Genomic DNA, 16,930 nt, shown 5'->3' on the forward strand with positions numbered 1-16,930 from the left:
AAATCTAACATTAGTTTTGAATTTTTTATTAATTATTTATTAAAAGTATAACTATCAAAATAATTCAAATAAAATTAAATCAAAATTTACTAAATTTGAGTTTTATAAATTAAAAGATGATTTAAAATAGTAAAATGTATACTGACAACAAAAATATTTTTTATTTAATTAAAAATTATTATACATAATATCTCTATTCTGTATAATACAATTTATAAAACTTGAAAAACGGAAACAACAAATTAAAGGTATTTTCATTTAAAACCAAAAATAGATTATAATTCATGAGTAAACCTAATATGAATTCGAGTTAGATTAAAAATGTTTAAGTTTTTTAATTGTGATTAAAATAAGTCTGATTCACTTAATCCAGAAATTGAAAAGTGAACAATTAACAACGCTTTTTTAGTTTTTTTTTAATTTTTAATTATTTATTATTTTAATTATATAAAATCATGATTTGATTTTTTTAAAATAATAAAATATTATTGAATATTATTTGAATAACTTATTCTTTTGTCAAGTTATATATTATGATATTTTAGTTTTTAAATATTATATCTATAATAATATTTGAAGAATTACATAAATATTTTAATTTCATTATTATAAAAAAAATAAATAAAACCAATAAAATAATAAAAATGTAAAAATAAAATAAAAATATAATATTCATTGAGATAATGTGAACCATTAGTCCCTAGGGTTGACCAAATTTGAGAGTTTAATTATCGGATTCTCAGCCCACAAATTGCCTCAAACTTCGCGTGGACATGCAGTGGTGCAGACTCTGCTTCAATCACCTCTCATGGACAATTATTGTTATTGGTTTGAAGAACTAGACATAAATTTCGCTTTTAATGCTCTTTTAATGCTCATTTATATTAGCTGACGTTTGTTTGTGTTTAAAAATAGAATAATTTTATATCTTCTTATTGCAGATATTTTTTTTTTGCATTTGAAAATATTAGATATATTTTCATTTATATTTGAAAATATTAAATAATTTTATGTATCTTATTCTTTCTGTAAATCATAATTAAATAATTTTTATGATTAAACAATTAATTAAGTTAGCTAATAACTTTAAAGGATCATTTTCAAATTTGTATTTAATATTAGTTGGACATCATTTTATTTTCAGAATGGTTTAGTAAATGGTAATATTTCAAATACTACAAGTATATATTTTCCAATAAATCAATACACTATGAAAACATATAAATGTAAGTTTATAAGCAGCATGATAAAGTGATTATATTAATTATTTTCATAATGCCACATATATGAATAAACTGCTGTTACTTCTAGATGATCATATTATCTTGTTATTTGTTACTTCTTCTTTTTTTCTTTATATCTTTCCTCCATAATTTATTTTCAGGTTTTCGAACGTATTCTGAAGGGTATGAGCAGCGAGACATGTTGGTAGTTAATATAAATAGGGGCACCCTTGGTTCTCTTCTCCATCGAAACAAGAGTTGGGAGGAGACTTTCTTTTTGGTGTTTGTTAGGTTCAAAATGTCTTCACCTTGTGATTCAGTGAGTATGATCTCAAAATGCAAAGTCGTTCCTCAGAAGAACTCTACTACGGGAGATCTGAAACTCTCAATCTCAGACCTTAACATGCTCTTATGTCACTACATCCAAAAGGGCTGTCTCTTCACGACCCCATCTCTACCGTCACAAGCTCTCATCCCTCATCTCACCAAAGCACTATCTCATACCCTCTCGCTTTTTCCTCCCTTTGCAGGTCGCCTCAAAACCGATGTTGACGGCTATGTCTACATCACATGCAACGACGCTGGCGTCGATTTCATCCACGCTACCGCCACTCATATCTCCCTCGCCGACCTCCTGTCACCCTCCGATGTTCATCCAACCACTAAGCACCTCTTTCCTTTCCACCACAAAATTAGTTACACGGCTCATTCCTCCCCTATCATGGCCTTTCAGGTCACCGAGCTTGCCGACGGTGTTTTCATAGGTTGTGCTGTCTGTCACGCCGTCACCGACGGTGCCTCCTTCTGGAACTTCTTTAACACTTTCGCAGCAATTTCTCGAGGAGAAACCGCTTGTCTCTCCAGCCTCCCGGATTTTCGTCGGGATTCCATCCTCACCTCCAAGGTCGTGCTTCAACTTCCGAAAGGTGACCATACTTAAAAAAATTAAAAAGAAAAAAACTTTTTTTTTAATTCTTCTATTGAAAGTACATTTTTAATTTCTAAATATATATACCTGCTTTAGAATTATAATGTTTTAAGTAAAAGAAAATTCATTTTTCGAGTCAACCAGAATAAAAAAATCAATAACAACTTAAAAAATTATATATAGAGATTGTTGACTGACTAATTTTGTTGTTTAAGTAGAAATAAAGGCCACCTTCAACGTTGAGGCACCATTTCGCGAGAGAATCTTCAGTTTCAGCCGTGAATCAATTCAGAAGCTGAAAGCCTTAGTGAACAAACGTCCGATCATGTTCACGCCAGAGAACATTGATGTCGCGGATGAGACGATGGCGAAGCTGAACACTGACACACAACTGAAAACAGCTACAGAAGGCGTAAGGGGTGAAACAACAGAGATTTCTTCATTCCAATCGTTGTGCGCACTGATGTGGAAGTGCGTGACTAGGGCGAGGAATATGGAGAAGACTAAAGTGACGTCGTTTCGAACTGCCGCTAATATTCGGCAACGCATGAAGCCCAAATTGGGGGATTGTTACTTCGGGAATGCGCTTCAGAGCATTACCACGTGTGCAACAGTGGGTGATGTGGTTATCAAGGACCTTCAATGGTGCGCAGAGCAACTGAATCGGAGCGTGAAGGCGTTTGATAGCGCCACGGTGCAGCGTAATGTGGAGAACTGGGAGCGTGAGCCAAAGTGCTACGAGTTAGGCAACCATGACGGCGCCACTGTGCAGATGGGAAGCTCGCCAAGATTTCCGATGTATGACAACGATTTTGGATGGGGGAGGCCCATAACGGTTCGGAGCGGCGGAGCAAACAAGTTTGACGGTAAAATGTCGGCTTTTCCTGGAAGAAATGGCGATGGCAGCGTCGATGTGGAGGTGGTTTTGGCGCCTGAAACAATGGCGCAACTCGAGTCCGATCCCGAATTCATGCTTTACGTGTCTGCCCAATGCGTAGAGACACGTGTTTGAATGTGAAGGAAACAATAACTTTCATCATGTTGTTGCTGTTAGATTATATTTATGTTCAAGTTTAATTAAGTTCTGCCTTGTTGTTTGGGTCAACGTCTTTGCATGGATGTCATTGCTATTTATTATTATTGATTTAACTTCTTGAAAATCTCATAATTTTTATGTTTTTTTATAAAAAATAAACATTTAACTAATAATAAATTAATTTATCTAATTAGTAGCAATCAGTTTCTTATAATCAGTTGAAGTTTTATTCTACAAGTACCCATAAAATTAAATGAACTAATTGCATTTAATGATTCTACAAACACCACACCAAGTATATTAAAAAAATATCAGCTTTTAGTTTCTCACATATCTTTAGTCCTGATAACTAGATTTTAAGAGAGATTAAATTGTAAGGAAAGAGCAAAGTTATTAAATCTCACGAATACCAAATATGAGTAATAGAAATAAATAAAAGACTGAAAGTGAAAAAAAAAAGGTATAGAGTTAAAATCTGAAACTCAGTATGTACTAAAAAATTAAAAAACCACTGACCAGTTGCAAATGGAGCTTAAAAAAAGTTTTCCAGTCTTAAAAGGAATTTATATATATATATATATATATATATATATATATATATATATATATATATATATATATATATATATATATATATATATATATTATATGCATCACTTGACAACCCGATTTTAAAGGTATTTTGATTATTAAAAAATTTAATTTTTATATTTATGAAAAAAAGATTAAAAGATATAAAATGGATATATAATGTAAAAATTTATTTGGTGTGAAAATAATAATATCTATCTTAAAAAAACAGAGGAGACTACTCTTTCTGTATACATTTAATAAGATGTTCTTGACTACTAAACTTTTTCCAAAATAATTTAGGAAGTTAGGAAAAATTATTTGAATTTTTTATACACTAAATGTTTTAAGAAGGGGAGTTTTTATATAATAGTTAATTTTTTAATAAATTTGAAATTGAATTTTAACTCAGAAATATTTTATTTTTGAATTTTTACGGTCTGAAGTCAACGATGCCCTTAATATTAAACGCGTGAATTCGTATGGCTAAACATTCCATGGACTTAAAATGGATAAGGAATAACATCTAGCTCCATGCGTGTACATATATTTATACCCTCTCTCCACTTGCATGGATTCCCATCGCCCAATAATAGCGGTGCCATTCCTATGACCAATGACCAAATAAAAGTTGCACAAATAATTCACTATATCAGTCCCATACGTTAAGTGCAATTCATTACCTTAAAAAAAATAAAAGCACATGCAATTCATCGAATTCAAATGGAAATGTGCATGCATGCATGATAAATTGGCAATTCGTAATACAATTGGATTGTTGCCATTGTTGAGAATGCAGTTTTCGTAATTAAGGGAAGAATATATATATGTAGGTCAAGTTTATCTACCTGCAAACACATGCACGGGTCTTCGTAATTAAGGGAAGAAAGGGTTTCAAATCAATTTTAACACTCACACACTACTTATCAGTACCTTGCATTTCAGTCTTTTTTAATTTATACATAATATTTATGAAAAAAACCATAATATATTGCAATTAGTAAAAATAAGTGTACTTACCGACCCAAAAACGAAATAAAACACGTAAGTGAAATATTTAATACTTATTGATTATATATATTTATGACATATTTTAATATCAAATACTTACTTGACAGTTTGAATACTTTTTAAAAGTAACGGATCAATAAACGAGAAGAACGAACGAACACTTAAAAAGGTTGTACAATAAGACACATACAATAAAAAATATTTAAAAATTAAGAGTAATTTCAATAAAAACAATAAATTTTCAGATAAATAAAACATTTTATTATATATATATATATATATATATAGTGATTATAAGTTGTCTAAATTTGAATAATAAATTTCAAATTAATAAACTAAAAGTTCATAAATGTAAAAATTTGATATTCACAATAATTCTTTATAAATTCATATACTGACACAATGCTAAAACTTTTTACATCAATTATTTTTATTTTTTATTATAGATATATCCAATGTTATTGCTAAACACATAAATTTACGTTACATAAAAAACATTCTAATGTAAATTTATATCGAATAGTTCTACACATTAGATGTAAAAACATAATATTACATCAGACAAGATCAGGTTTGACTAAAACAACTGATAACAATAAAAAAAACTGCATTAAAATAAACATTTTTTAGTTTAATTTATCATATTGCATGTCAAATAAAGGACTTTGAAAAAGTCTAAGAAACATTGAAAAAGTGATTAGGTTAAACTAAAAGAAGATTGAAAGAGAATTGAATATCCTTAAATATATTCAACTCAATTTTCTTTTAGAATTCCTTAAGCTCTCTTAGAAGTTTGACTTATTTATTCATTAATTCTTTTTAAACCTTCATTGAAAACCATTCATTTGATACCAAATTTATAAATATCTATTTGAATATAAACTTTTTATTTGATAATATAAATAAATCGATGTAGAAATCGAGATTTGATTTCAATTTTAAATTTCATAAAAGTAAAAAGAAAAAACAATAAACTTTTTTCATAAATTTATTTTTATAAACACACACTCCAAATAAAACAAAGGAATTTTTATAAAAAACTTTCCTAAGTTAAATAACTTTAAAGATAAAAAGTTTATGGCTATTATAAAAAAATTAATACAAATTCTCTATCACGTAATATCATATAATTTATATTTAATTTTTTGAAATAAAAAAAGTCAACTTATTTATGCAATAAATTTTCCCCAAAAATATAAATTATGAATAACTTATCCATCCTTTAACACTTAAATAAATGAAAGTTTAAATATATTTCTAGTTTGATGTAAAATTCGAATATGATTCAAACTTTTCAAATATTAAGAATAGATTAATATAATTTTAATTTTATTTTATTAATTTATTAAATTAAATTTTAGAATAATATTTAAAATAATAAGTGTCGAAATATATAAACAATTCAAACATTATTTTAAAATACGTATAATTTCTTTTTAATATAATTAAATTATGAACATTACATCTATAATTATTTTTTAAGTTTCGAAATCAAATTATACAAAAGTTAAAAAAAATTAACGAATTCCAAATTGAGAAATTAATATTTAAAGACAAAAATATTTAAGCCATAAATAAACTATGAATTAGTGTAAAAGTTTGTAACTCCCATTGATTGACTAGAATAAAATGAATGTGGATAATTATGCTGCGTTACCAATAAACGGTGTAGATATTTAAATATATATATATATCAGTTTGGTGGAGAGATACTATGTGAGCTATATAAAGAGGACATCCAAAGTACTTTTCCATAGAAATGAGTTCTTCTTATACTTCTCTGTGTGAAGAAATGGCTGTGATATCAAAATGCACTGTTGTGCCTCACCAAAACTCCACTCTCGGAGACCTAAAGCTCTCCATCTCAGACCTTAACATGTTTTTGGCTCACTACATCCAAAAGGGCTGTCTCTTCACCACCCCATCTCACCCCTCTCACACTCTCATCCCTCACCTCACCAACGCGCTTTCTCGCACGCTCTCAATTTTTCCTCCTTTAGCTGGCCGATTCAAAACCAATGCCCACGGCCACGTCTATATCGCATGCAACGACGCTGGCGTTGACTTCATCCACGCCACCGCCACCAATCTCTCTGTCACCGACCTCCTGTCGCCGTCCGATGTCCACTCGGCCTTTAAGAAATTCTTCCCTTTCCACCACAAACTCAGTTACACCGCCCATTCCTCCCCCATCATGGCCATTCAGGTCACTGAACTCGCAGACGGTATTTTCATCGGTTGCGCCGTCTGCCATGCTGTTACCGACGGCTCCTCCTTTTGGAACTTCTTCAACACCTTTTCTGCGGTTTCTCGAGGACTCATATGTCCCTCTAGGCTCCCGGATTTTCACCGGGAATCAATCCTCATGTCGAAAGTCGTTCTTCGATTGCCCCAAGGTAATAATCCCAATATCGATTAATTACTTCATCGGTTTCATACTAACAAAAAATAATTTATTTTAATTCCAGCGCTTTTTTTTTTCTTTTAAATTCCTCTCTAGTTTTTATGGAAAAAATTATTTCAAACCTATAAATAACATTTGACAATGCAAAAGTAAAATAGTCAGTAAGAAAAAGTGAACTTTTTATTTATAAAAAAAATAAAAATAATATATATTGTTAAATGAATATAATTTTTTTTTTGTGTGTGAGAGCATTATTGTCTCATGGAATGTTCATTGTGAAGCACGTGTTAAGTTAATTCTCTTCTCACCTGATAATTTTTTTTGTTAGAATAAATTAACTTTATAGTCAGGTATATATTAGATTATGAAAAATGTGAAAAAGTATTGAATACAAAATTTTAGCTATAGAGATTGAAAGAAAATTTTACACTCACTGAAAACTATAAGAGTAATATTAAAAAATATATATTCAACCGCAAAAATCTTTAACGGAAATGAATTTCAGTATGAACTTGCATATTAAAATGAATTTTGTGTTTAAGTAGAAATGAAGGTCACCTTCGATGTTGACTCGCCCTTTCGAGAGAGAATCTTCAGTTTCAGCCGTGAATCGATCCAGAAGTTGAAAGGCTCGGTGAACAACAGTAGGAAAATATTTGGAGCAGAGAAGGAGGAGGTGGACGTTGAGTTAATGGCGAAGCTGAGCAATGACACAGCATTGAAAAAGGTCGCAGTGGGCGAAACGACAGAGATCTCTTCGTTTCAGGCCTTATGCGCACTGATGTGGCGTTGCGTGACTAGAGCAAGGAATTTGGAGAAGGGTAAAACGACGACGCTCCGAATGGCAGTTAATGTTCGGCAACGTTCGGAGCCTAAGTTGGGGGATTGTTACTTCGGGAATGCGATTCAAAGCATCGTGACGCATGCAGTAGTTGGTGACGTGGTGTCCATGGACCTTGGCTGGTGTGCGGAACAGGTGCACAAGAGCGTGACGGCGTTCAGTAGTGATACGGTGCGTCGTAACGTGGAGAATTGGGAGCGTGAGCCGAAGTGCTTCGAGTTAGGGAACCATGACGGTGCCACCGTGCAGATGGGAAGCTCTCCAAGATTTCCGATGTACGACAACGATTTCGGGTGGGGACGGCCATTGGCCGTGAGAAGTGGTGGAGCTAACAAGTTCGATGGAAAACTGTCGGCGTTTCCCGGGAGAAATGGCGGTGGCAGCACCGATTTGGAAGTGGTTTTGGCGCCTGAGACGATGGCCCGTCTGGAGTCTGATCCTGAGTATATGATTTATGTGTGTGGATAATAGGACCACATGTTTGAATCTTATTTCTGCCTTTAAATTTATGTTTTGAATTCTAATTTTGGTGTATGGATCCACATCTCCTCAGCATTGTGACCTTCTATAAGTACTATTAATTGTTGTTTTCTGTTCCGAAAATTATATTTTCTCTTTAATTTCTGAGTGGGCTTTTCTTTTCTTTTGTCATAATACATAAATGTTTGTTTCATAATATTTTTCTTCATTTTTTAAATTTACTTCCACTGTTTAAAATAATAATAATTTAATCTTAAATTTATTTTAAATAAGATCCCTATGCTAAGAATCCGTTTTGTGACGAAGGTCTTTTGAATGCTCATGCCAAAATTAGCACCGGAAAAAGGTCTTTTGAATTCTCATGCCAAAAACTAGCATTTCGAAACAATGTCTATTGTAGAGCTCCTTTAGCCAAACAATCTTTAAATCCAATAGGTTTAATTGTAATATAGTTTAAAAAATTCAATATTTTACTGCCTAAATTTTTCTAGTGCTATCATTTTTAATCGTGAAAAATAATTATTGGAATGATGCACTTTTTTTTTTTATCTCATTATATCGTGTATAAAAAACTTACGTTCGGATGAGAGAGGGAGAGGAAAAGAAGAGAGAGTGAGTCCATGAAAAAGATAAATAATAGGGTTTGGAGTTTAATAAAATAAGAGAGATGGTTTTAGAGGAAAATGGGAAAATGTTTGAAAAATTGGACACCAATAACATTAGTGGTTTGCCACATCTTTCTATACTTAAATTGGTAATGATTTTTTTTTTTTTTTGTGATTTTAAAATTGGGTTGTCCAGATGTGCTTGTGTTCCTGAAATTGCTCTTTATGCCTATTGTATTGTATTTTTTATAGATCATGAAAAAAATTATTTAATTTTTATATTTTTTCTTAAATATTTATTAGAAACTTTTATCAAAAAAAGACGAAAATAAAGTTACTAAGATGCATTATGCACTGGACAAAGACTCTCAAATTGTCTAAAACAGTATTTTATATGTGTGTGATACATGTTAATCAATACATTAAATTATTTATTAAGAAATATAGAAAATAATGACATACGTGCAAATATGTATGTCGATTGGTTTAAATGTCATTAGATGAGTGGTGTGAATGGAAATAGCTTTGAATTTGTTTTAGTGAGGGATAAAGAGGAAAAATACAAGGGTTTTATTGAAAAGGAATTTAAACTTGTTATGAGTTCAAATAATAAGTGTTGGTCATCATTCTGTTTTATTTCTCATTCTTTTATTATTTTCTTTCTTCTTGTCTTAAACAAACTCAAAGCATCTTTTCTCTTTCTTGGTTAATTTTAGGCTACAAATTAATAAAATACAAGTTTATAGCTTCAATCCTGAGTTTGTCTTCAGTAAACTTTTTTCTTTCTTCATTCTCTTTTTGGTGAGTAAATGCATGGCACGATTTTAAAGAATATAAGTTTTTTGAGTTTGAATTAATTTTCAAGTTGATTGGTAGTTTAAGCTAGGATTTTAAAGTGTTCAGGGAACATTTGAATTTTTTCAATTCCTCCTCTTCAAAGTATTTTCTTTTTTTTCTTTAAAGGGAACGCAACCAAGAGAAATTAGTTTGAATTTTAATTTTCTCCATGTATTTATAGATTTGGATAGTATTGTAAGCTGAGCTTATACTAACATGGATTTCCATTAGTAAATGAAAGGTGTTGGATAAATTGTGTGTGAGTTGATGATATATTATGTGTCAGAGATTATAGATTAACATTAATTTGGAACATTCTGTTACAAACCTGTGGATGTTTGGTTCACAGATTTTCAATGTTTTGTGCAGAAATATTCAGCAACAAGTTAAAAGCTTGATCATGTCTAGTATGAGATAGGATCATATTACATCATATAAAAATAATAATAAAACAATAGCATGTAAAAGCATTTTCTTTTAAGAAAAATCCTTGAACAACTTGTATGCCGTCAAGGTAAACTAGTTCTCTAACAGTAAAATATTACTCCCAAATGTTTTAACCAAGGAAAATTACCTCCGAAGACTCGAAGCATTTATCAAATTCATTATTTTTGTCCATACTGCTATATAGTTAATATAGATCGTCTTATTAGTTAACTTTTCCAACGCCAGAAACTTTAATGCTTGTTATACAAGATGATTATCATTTAAATTCAAGCTGGTATGTTTCGAAAAATAAAAATGGTTGAAAATAAAAAAAACTGGCGAGTAATTTACAGTCTAAATAATTTACAATTGCAATGCATATAGTCCATAAACCATAGCAAGGCATCTTATATGATTTCTTCCTAGTCTCAACTAAACACAATGTACGGGATTCAGCGGATTCCGGTCAATTAAAAAACAGAAAAAAATTAAGCAGGGCAAAAGATATTTTTGAAATCTAAATTTGTTTGTAATCACGAATTCTTTAACAGCCGTTTCCAAAACTACCAAACAAAGAAATTGAGCAAAGTAATGAAGGGTAAACAGCATGGAGCACCTGAACAAGCATAAAAAGATCATTATGCCACGTTAGGTATAAGTTTTCTAACCCGACAAAAGTAAAAAAAAGAAAAAGAAAAAAAGTGTTACAATCTTAATCCAAGTATTCAATAACATTGAGAGTTCCGAACATCACAATCCATCAAAACTTATGCAGCTGCACTAGGCACGGTAACTGACTTTGAGTCTTCTGCCCGTTCATGTTCTTTGTTAAGCATCTGAAATCACATTCCAATAAATCAAGACATGAAACACAGTAAATCAGTGATGATTTAGCAACCTCTTTCACTTCACAAGATTAACTCATCATTGTTTACATAGATATAATCCATGTACCCAGTACGGTGTACGCAGAGAATCAATGGGTTTGATTTAGTTTGAATCCAATAATCCAAACTGATTAGTTTTGATTTTTAACCTAATCAAAATCGATGTATTAGCTTGAGAATTAGATTTATAACTACAAACACTGAAAAAAAAAATCAATATTGTTAGTTTTTCGTCTTTAATTATTATGCACGGAATTTTATAGTACAATCGTGTATTTTTCTTTTAACTTCTACATCATTTAGTTAATGTAAGCCAATTACAATAAGATGTAATTTACCCCTTTTAATGACAAGATTATGCGAGTTTTTTTTTAACAAAATATATTCGTTCTATTTCTAAAATAAAATTCTGCACATTTGCATAACTATGGACTCAAATTGATCCAAACCAACCAGTTCTTGATTGGTTCCGGATCGTCCAATTTATAAAAGAAAAATTAACTGATAAAAATTAATTGGTTCAGATTTCATTTTCCTCAAATCCAATTCAAAGTAATCCAAGAACAGCCCTAAGCTCATCAGGTACCTAGCTTATTAAATACTGAACTTTAATATACAAATGGAGGAGTAATTTTTTTCCCAACCTTGCAACAATTGCTATTCTCATAATACGGTAACAAATTACGTAATCATCATACAAAAATGATACTTGCGGCAAAATTTAGGGAATTGTATCTAACCTTGTTGTTAATCAAGTTGTGGAGTGCAATTACACTTCTAATGAGAGACGAGAGGTATATTACCAGCATCATATCATTGGTTTTCACTACACAAGACAGATCAACGATTTAAAAGAGATATTCTAGAAAAACATGACATTGAAAAATACAAGGCACAAATCTACCTGCAAACGCCTTGATAAGATCAGCCACATTAAGATTTGGTAGCAGGTTAAACACGTCCTGCAAATTGCAAATAGAAGTGAGACGGTTAGAAAGAATATTGTAGCATAAGAAAAAAAAAAGGAAAAAGAATGCTTCTATTATTCCAAGCAACTAAGCCTTCCAGCCATTAATGTCACATCACATGCTTTGTTAGTTTTGCTACAGAAGGTTCCGAATTAAACTAGGAAATTCGGATCAGCAGAAAATACTAAATCAGGATTCTTGAACTAATTGATAACAAAGTAAATAATCCGGAATTTACTGAGCCTGAATATGAGAAACGAACCTGCAGATGGTACAGGATCTCATGGTTTAAGGGAAGCTTTCCATCAATAACCAGGTCAAGGTAACTCCTTATCTCTTTAAGTCTAGCATCCAAACCCTTCAAGGCTGTAAGTTTTGCACTTACCTAAGTAAAAATTACATTGTCAACACTCAACATCAATTATTTTTCTTTTAAAAGGACAACAAACGTATTAGAAGTGAAAAAACAAATAGAATCAGGGAAAGAGAACACGGTGAAAGAAATTAATAAGGACGTGGCATGAGGGAAAAGTAAAACCTCGGTCGCAAGGGTGCTAATGGTTGTATCCTTTACATCTCTAAGTAAATGTTCGACTCCTGCACAAGGGTAAGAAGAATAAAAAGAGAGGAACTGGTTACAAAACTGTATGAATAATAAAATTCAAAATTTTCATTTCAGAAAACAGAATAAAAAAATAAAAATTACAGCAGTTTTATGTTTAATGGCACGGAATACCTATTTCTTCAACTTCATGAGCTGCAATCTCGGATGGCACATGAACAAAGACCTTTTGGCTTTTTTGGGTGGCATTCTGTATTCAGAATAAACTATATGTAACTTTCTTTGACTACTAATTAATTTAGTGATGAGCAAACACTAGCTTACACAGCAAGAACACTTTTGCAATAATATCAGTAAAAAGAATAAAAAATTTCTATCACAGATATAAAAGACATAATTTCTACCTCTTTAACCTCTTCTACAGCGTAATATGCTTTTGTTGGGATTCCCAATTCCTTGGGTTCAACATCAATGATAACCAAGACAGGATTTGGAACATAACTGCAATCATTATTAGTTTGGTCAATTTGGACAAAGATTAGGATAAGGACAGAATGCTAAAAGGAAGTGAAGAAAACACATGGCATTGAAATATTATTATACACAGGTTTTCGGATCAAAACATACTCATTAAATAAGCCATGAATGTCAAGGTCATTTTCACGCAGCTTTGGACCTGTGCTATACCACCCCACAACATGCTCCTTTGCTGTAAACAAAAAACAAATCCATGCTCAATTATATTAGAGTATTCAATTAATAAAGGAAAAAAAAATTCTCCCAACTCATACCATTTATTCTTTTAAACATGGAAAACATTGATTCATGGTAATTGTGGTCAAGAAACCAGATGCTCGGATCCTTGTCATCTTCTTCAAACGGCACTGTCAATAAGAGAACTAAGAAGTGAGCAATGTTGTCAATGTTAAGATCACACTAGGGATTCAGAGAGGGATCGCAAGATCGTAAAACATATGATCCTATTAGGGTTAGGGCGATCTTACCAAAATGTAAAATCGTCCTACTATATAACACAGAGAAAACCACGCGTATAGAAAATAGGTAATAAATAGATAATAGCAACAGTGAAGCAAACATAAAACGGAAATTTAATAACCATGGCATCCAAAGAGACTCATGATATAATTAGTCGCGTAAATATCCACCAGTTCCAGAGCCATTATCACCATGCCCAAAAAAACCAATTTTCAGTTATCGAAAAGCAAATCAAAACACTAAACCTGTAACAGCGTCCAGAGATGAGGAAGATGTGAAGGGAATCAGCAAGAAAGGGTCGAGGGAGGTGGGAAAGGATGGCTTAAGAAAGCAAGGCAGGCGAGTGAAAGAGAAAGTGTTATGAGTGGCTGTTGTGATGCAGAACAAAGTATAGATGAACCTGTAAAGGGCTTGGTCACATATAAACAAGGGTGAAGGAGCAAGTGCGACGCATGAACAACGGATTCGAAACACAGAGCCTCAAAACTTACAGAAAATGATCAACGACATGCTACTGCTCTCAGCTTCGTTTTACTAAGAGAACATGTTTTTTAAACTCTCTTAGGGAAATTAAAATCTTGGCCACCACGATAAATAAACCTAGTTAAACATTAAATTTACATTCTGTAATTCTAAGATTAAGCTCCTAACAGGTTGCGTGTATGTTCAAGAGATTTAAGTTCAGCGAGAGGGGTTTTAGGGTCGAAATTTCTTTAATCAAATTTTAGGATCAACAACCTCGCGCAATCTCACTAATATCTATTACCGCTGCAAAGTTAGGGCAAAAATCCTGGCAACAACTCCAACAACTATTTAGTAAAGGAATGCCGTAATGGAAAGAGAAAAGAACAGATCCGAACCGGCGTAGCTGTTGGTAACGTCGACGGTGCCTTTGAAAGATGAGCCAAGCAAAACGCCGACGACGCGCTTGCGCGTGTCCTTGGCGACTCTATTGTAGTTGTCGACGATGCTAAGAAGCACGAGCGGATGAACCACGACCTTCTCGATTGGTCGAGATGAGATTTGCTGCGTCTTTATCACGTCCATTGCAATTCCAGAAACTCAAATTTCCCTTTATCTTCCTCCTCTTCTTCTTCTTCGTCTTCCAACTTCAATTCTTTTCTCCCTCCTCTCGTCTCTTCTCTTCTGCGCCTAACTCAACTCCTTTGCCTTTTCTTCTACTTTTCTTTGCGTGTTGTGTTGGATTGGACTCTAATCTTCGTATTTTATTTTATTCAATCTCTCGGCCCGCTCTTTTCTCCTCAAACTACATTGGGCCTCAGGCCCAATATTAAATTGAAACTTCCGGCATACGTTAGTTAACTATATCTTCCAGTAAAAAATAATTAATTTGTATTAGTTGAAATTTATTAACAATTTTGTTAATGATTGATATAATCTTGTTACCCGTTACTCCGCGCGTATAACAATGGAGTCATTATTCATAGCTTTAAATATTACAATCTTTAATAAAAATTGTACACTTTTAAAATTTTGAGATGATATTCTTGAAATAGATTATCTGCCACCCTGCTGTTAAGCTTATCAGAAGCGTGATATTTTGCATCATGACTACGTTTTGTATCATTTATTACACACATTTGAGTGCATAAGATTCATGATATTCAAAGATAGGAGCAGACCCGAGGCATGACTCATTTTTAACCATATAGTAAAATTATTATTGGTATCCTTTAAGCATTCCAAGGTGACATCTCTCATGAGGATGCGAGTAATTAGAATCCCAAGTATTGAAGATATATAAGGATAATCCAGCAGAGTATACTTAAAAAAAAAAAAACACCCACATGAACTAACACACAGAGAAGAATGTCCAAGCATTTCCAATATTTAACTGGGTAAATATTAATATCAAGATACAATATTTTAACATTTCATAATGCATTTCCTTTATGCTAAACCTAATAACAATTTATCAAAGAAAACCCTCCACTTTTCTAAGCACCACCCCAAAAAGATTCCCATGTTCACATAAAACTCAAGCGAAGATCTAATGGTGGATGGTTCATTTGTTCCTCCTCTGTGAATGAAAACATTGTAGTATCCCTGCAGTCACTTGCATGAACTTTCATATTCTTTGATTCTGATTCACCGAAAGAGTTCAGGGGGAATAGTTGAAGAGTCTCAGTCACTTTCTCAGGCTCAGAATCGTCATAAAGCTGCGTAATATCTGCTAAAAGAAACAGATCAAATTACGCATTACACCAACCAAGCAAGTTATGTTTGATGCTTGAAAAAAGATTGTGGTAATACAAAAGGAATCTGATATGGTACTTACTTTGCGTGAAAAAGTTCATGGAGATGGAGTTTTCACTACGAATGACATCCTTATCAACCTTGCGACGCTTTTGTCTTTCCCTAGCCTTATGGTTCTGAAACCAATAGAAGACATTTTTGCTCTCAATCTTACCATAAAAACTGAGCTGGTTAGAGATCTTTTGAATCTGATCAGTGCTTGGAGTGCGGAGTCCAGAACTGAAGAGTTGAGTCAGAACCTTAGCCTGTTCAGTTGTGGGATTCCAACGCCCACACTTAGTGCCAGTGGCACTACCTCTATTACCACCAACATTTTCACCTCTAAAACAAAAATCTGACATGCCCTCTTCCATATAATTTCACTACTAGAAGCCTCTCAGAGATTCTGTGCCTCTGAACAGAAAACTTTACCTCTGAGCTTCTGAACCATAAAGATCTCAGTCCGTGTGCATTTATAATACCATCACTCAATAATCTAGTGCCAAAAATCTGACCTTTTCCTCTTGGTTTTTTGTATTGCTTTTGGGGCATTACAGATCAAACATTATGTTTTATAATTCATCTTGTCTTATTGAATTTAGGAAATATGAGACTAATGAACAACACCGAGCAACATATGTAGTTTGATTTAGCCTAGTTTTTTGTGCTAATAAAGAAGTAGAAAAGATAAAGACATGCGCAAAAGCAGCCACTATTCAACGTTTTGGTCCGGGGCAGAAAACATGTATGTTTCATTAGTAGTGATTAAACTATTACGTATTTTGTGCTATGGAAACATAATTAAATGTTTTCATTTCTCGTGCTAATCTGTAGACACAATACTGTGCGTTTTTCATTAAAGAGAACAATCGTTGCTAAGTTGTGTACTTTTATAATATA

At 32.4% G+C, this 16,930-nt stretch overlaps 4 protein-coding genes across 6 annotated transcripts; 2 read left to right on the top strand and 2 right to left on the bottom strand.

The window, feature by feature from the left end:
• The first annotated feature begins 1,442 nt into the window (after window positions 1–1,442).
• Window positions 1,443–3,311, top strand: LOC108328165 (uncharacterized acetyltransferase At3g50280). The gene is made up of 2 exons (XM_017561984.2): window positions 1,443–2,149; window positions 2,370–3,311. Exons 1-2 carry the CDS (start codon window positions 1,522–1,524, stop codon window positions 3,161–3,163), a joined length of 1,422 nt encoding a protein of 473 aa, XP_017417473.1. The 5' UTR covers window positions 1,443–1,521; the 3' UTR covers window positions 3,164–3,311.
• A 3,193-nt stretch (window positions 3,312–6,504) lies between these two features.
• Window positions 6,505–8,640, top strand: LOC108328370 (uncharacterized acetyltransferase At3g50280). Of its 2 annotated transcripts, none has more exons than XM_017562229.2 (2): window positions 6,505–7,164; window positions 7,715–8,640. In XM_017562229.2, exons 1-2 carry the CDS (start codon window positions 6,528–6,530, stop codon window positions 8,479–8,481), a joined length of 1,404 nt encoding a protein of 467 aa, XP_017417718.1. In that variant the 5' UTR covers window positions 6,505–6,527; the 3' UTR covers window positions 8,482–8,640. The 2 variants fall into 2 exon arrangements, with proteins under 2 accessions (XP_017417718.1, XP_017417719.1); XM_017562230.2 differs by having other exon boundaries at window positions 7,718–8,640.
• A 2,313-nt stretch (window positions 8,641–10,953) lies between these two features.
• On the bottom strand, window positions 10,954–14,976 carry LOC108326825 (26S proteasome non-ATPase regulatory subunit 7 homolog A). Its single transcript, XM_017560401.2, has 10 exons — window positions 14,635–14,976; window positions 13,570–13,662; window positions 13,406–13,487; window positions 13,183–13,279; window positions 12,953–13,028; window positions 12,755–12,813; window positions 12,479–12,601; window positions 12,153–12,210; window positions 11,989–12,074; window positions 10,954–11,197 (listed from the first exon to the last, which is right to left on the bottom strand). Exons 1-10 carry the CDS (start codon window positions 14,819–14,821, stop codon window positions 11,129–11,131), a joined length of 930 nt encoding a protein of 309 aa, XP_017415890.2. The 5' UTR covers window positions 14,822–14,976; the 3' UTR covers window positions 10,954–11,128.
• Window positions 14,977–15,651: 675 nt separating this feature from the next.
• Window positions 15,652–16,538, bottom strand: LOC108327648 (WUSCHEL-related homeobox 5). 2 transcript variants are annotated; one of them, XM_017561333.2, is made up of 2 exons: window positions 16,074–16,538; window positions 15,652–15,965 (listed from the first exon to the last, which is right to left on the bottom strand). In XM_017561333.2, the coding sequence occupies exons 1-2, from the start codon at window positions 16,402–16,404 to the stop codon at window positions 15,763–15,765; spliced, it is 534 nt and encodes a 177-aa protein (XP_017416822.1). In that variant the 5' UTR covers window positions 16,405–16,538; the 3' UTR covers window positions 15,652–15,762. The 2 variants fall into 2 exon arrangements, with proteins under 2 accessions (XP_017416822.1, XP_052729571.1); XM_052873611.1 differs by having other exon boundaries at window positions 15,652–15,968.
• Between the last annotated feature and the right edge of the window lie 392 nt (window positions 16,539–16,930).

This window comes from Vigna angularis, chromosome 2 (assembly GCF_016808095.1).
Source record: "Vigna angularis cultivar LongXiaoDou No.4 chromosome 2, ASM1680809v1, whole genome shotgun sequence".
NCBI classification, from domain to species: Eukaryota; Viridiplantae; Streptophyta; class Magnoliopsida; order Fabales; family Fabaceae; genus Vigna; species Vigna angularis.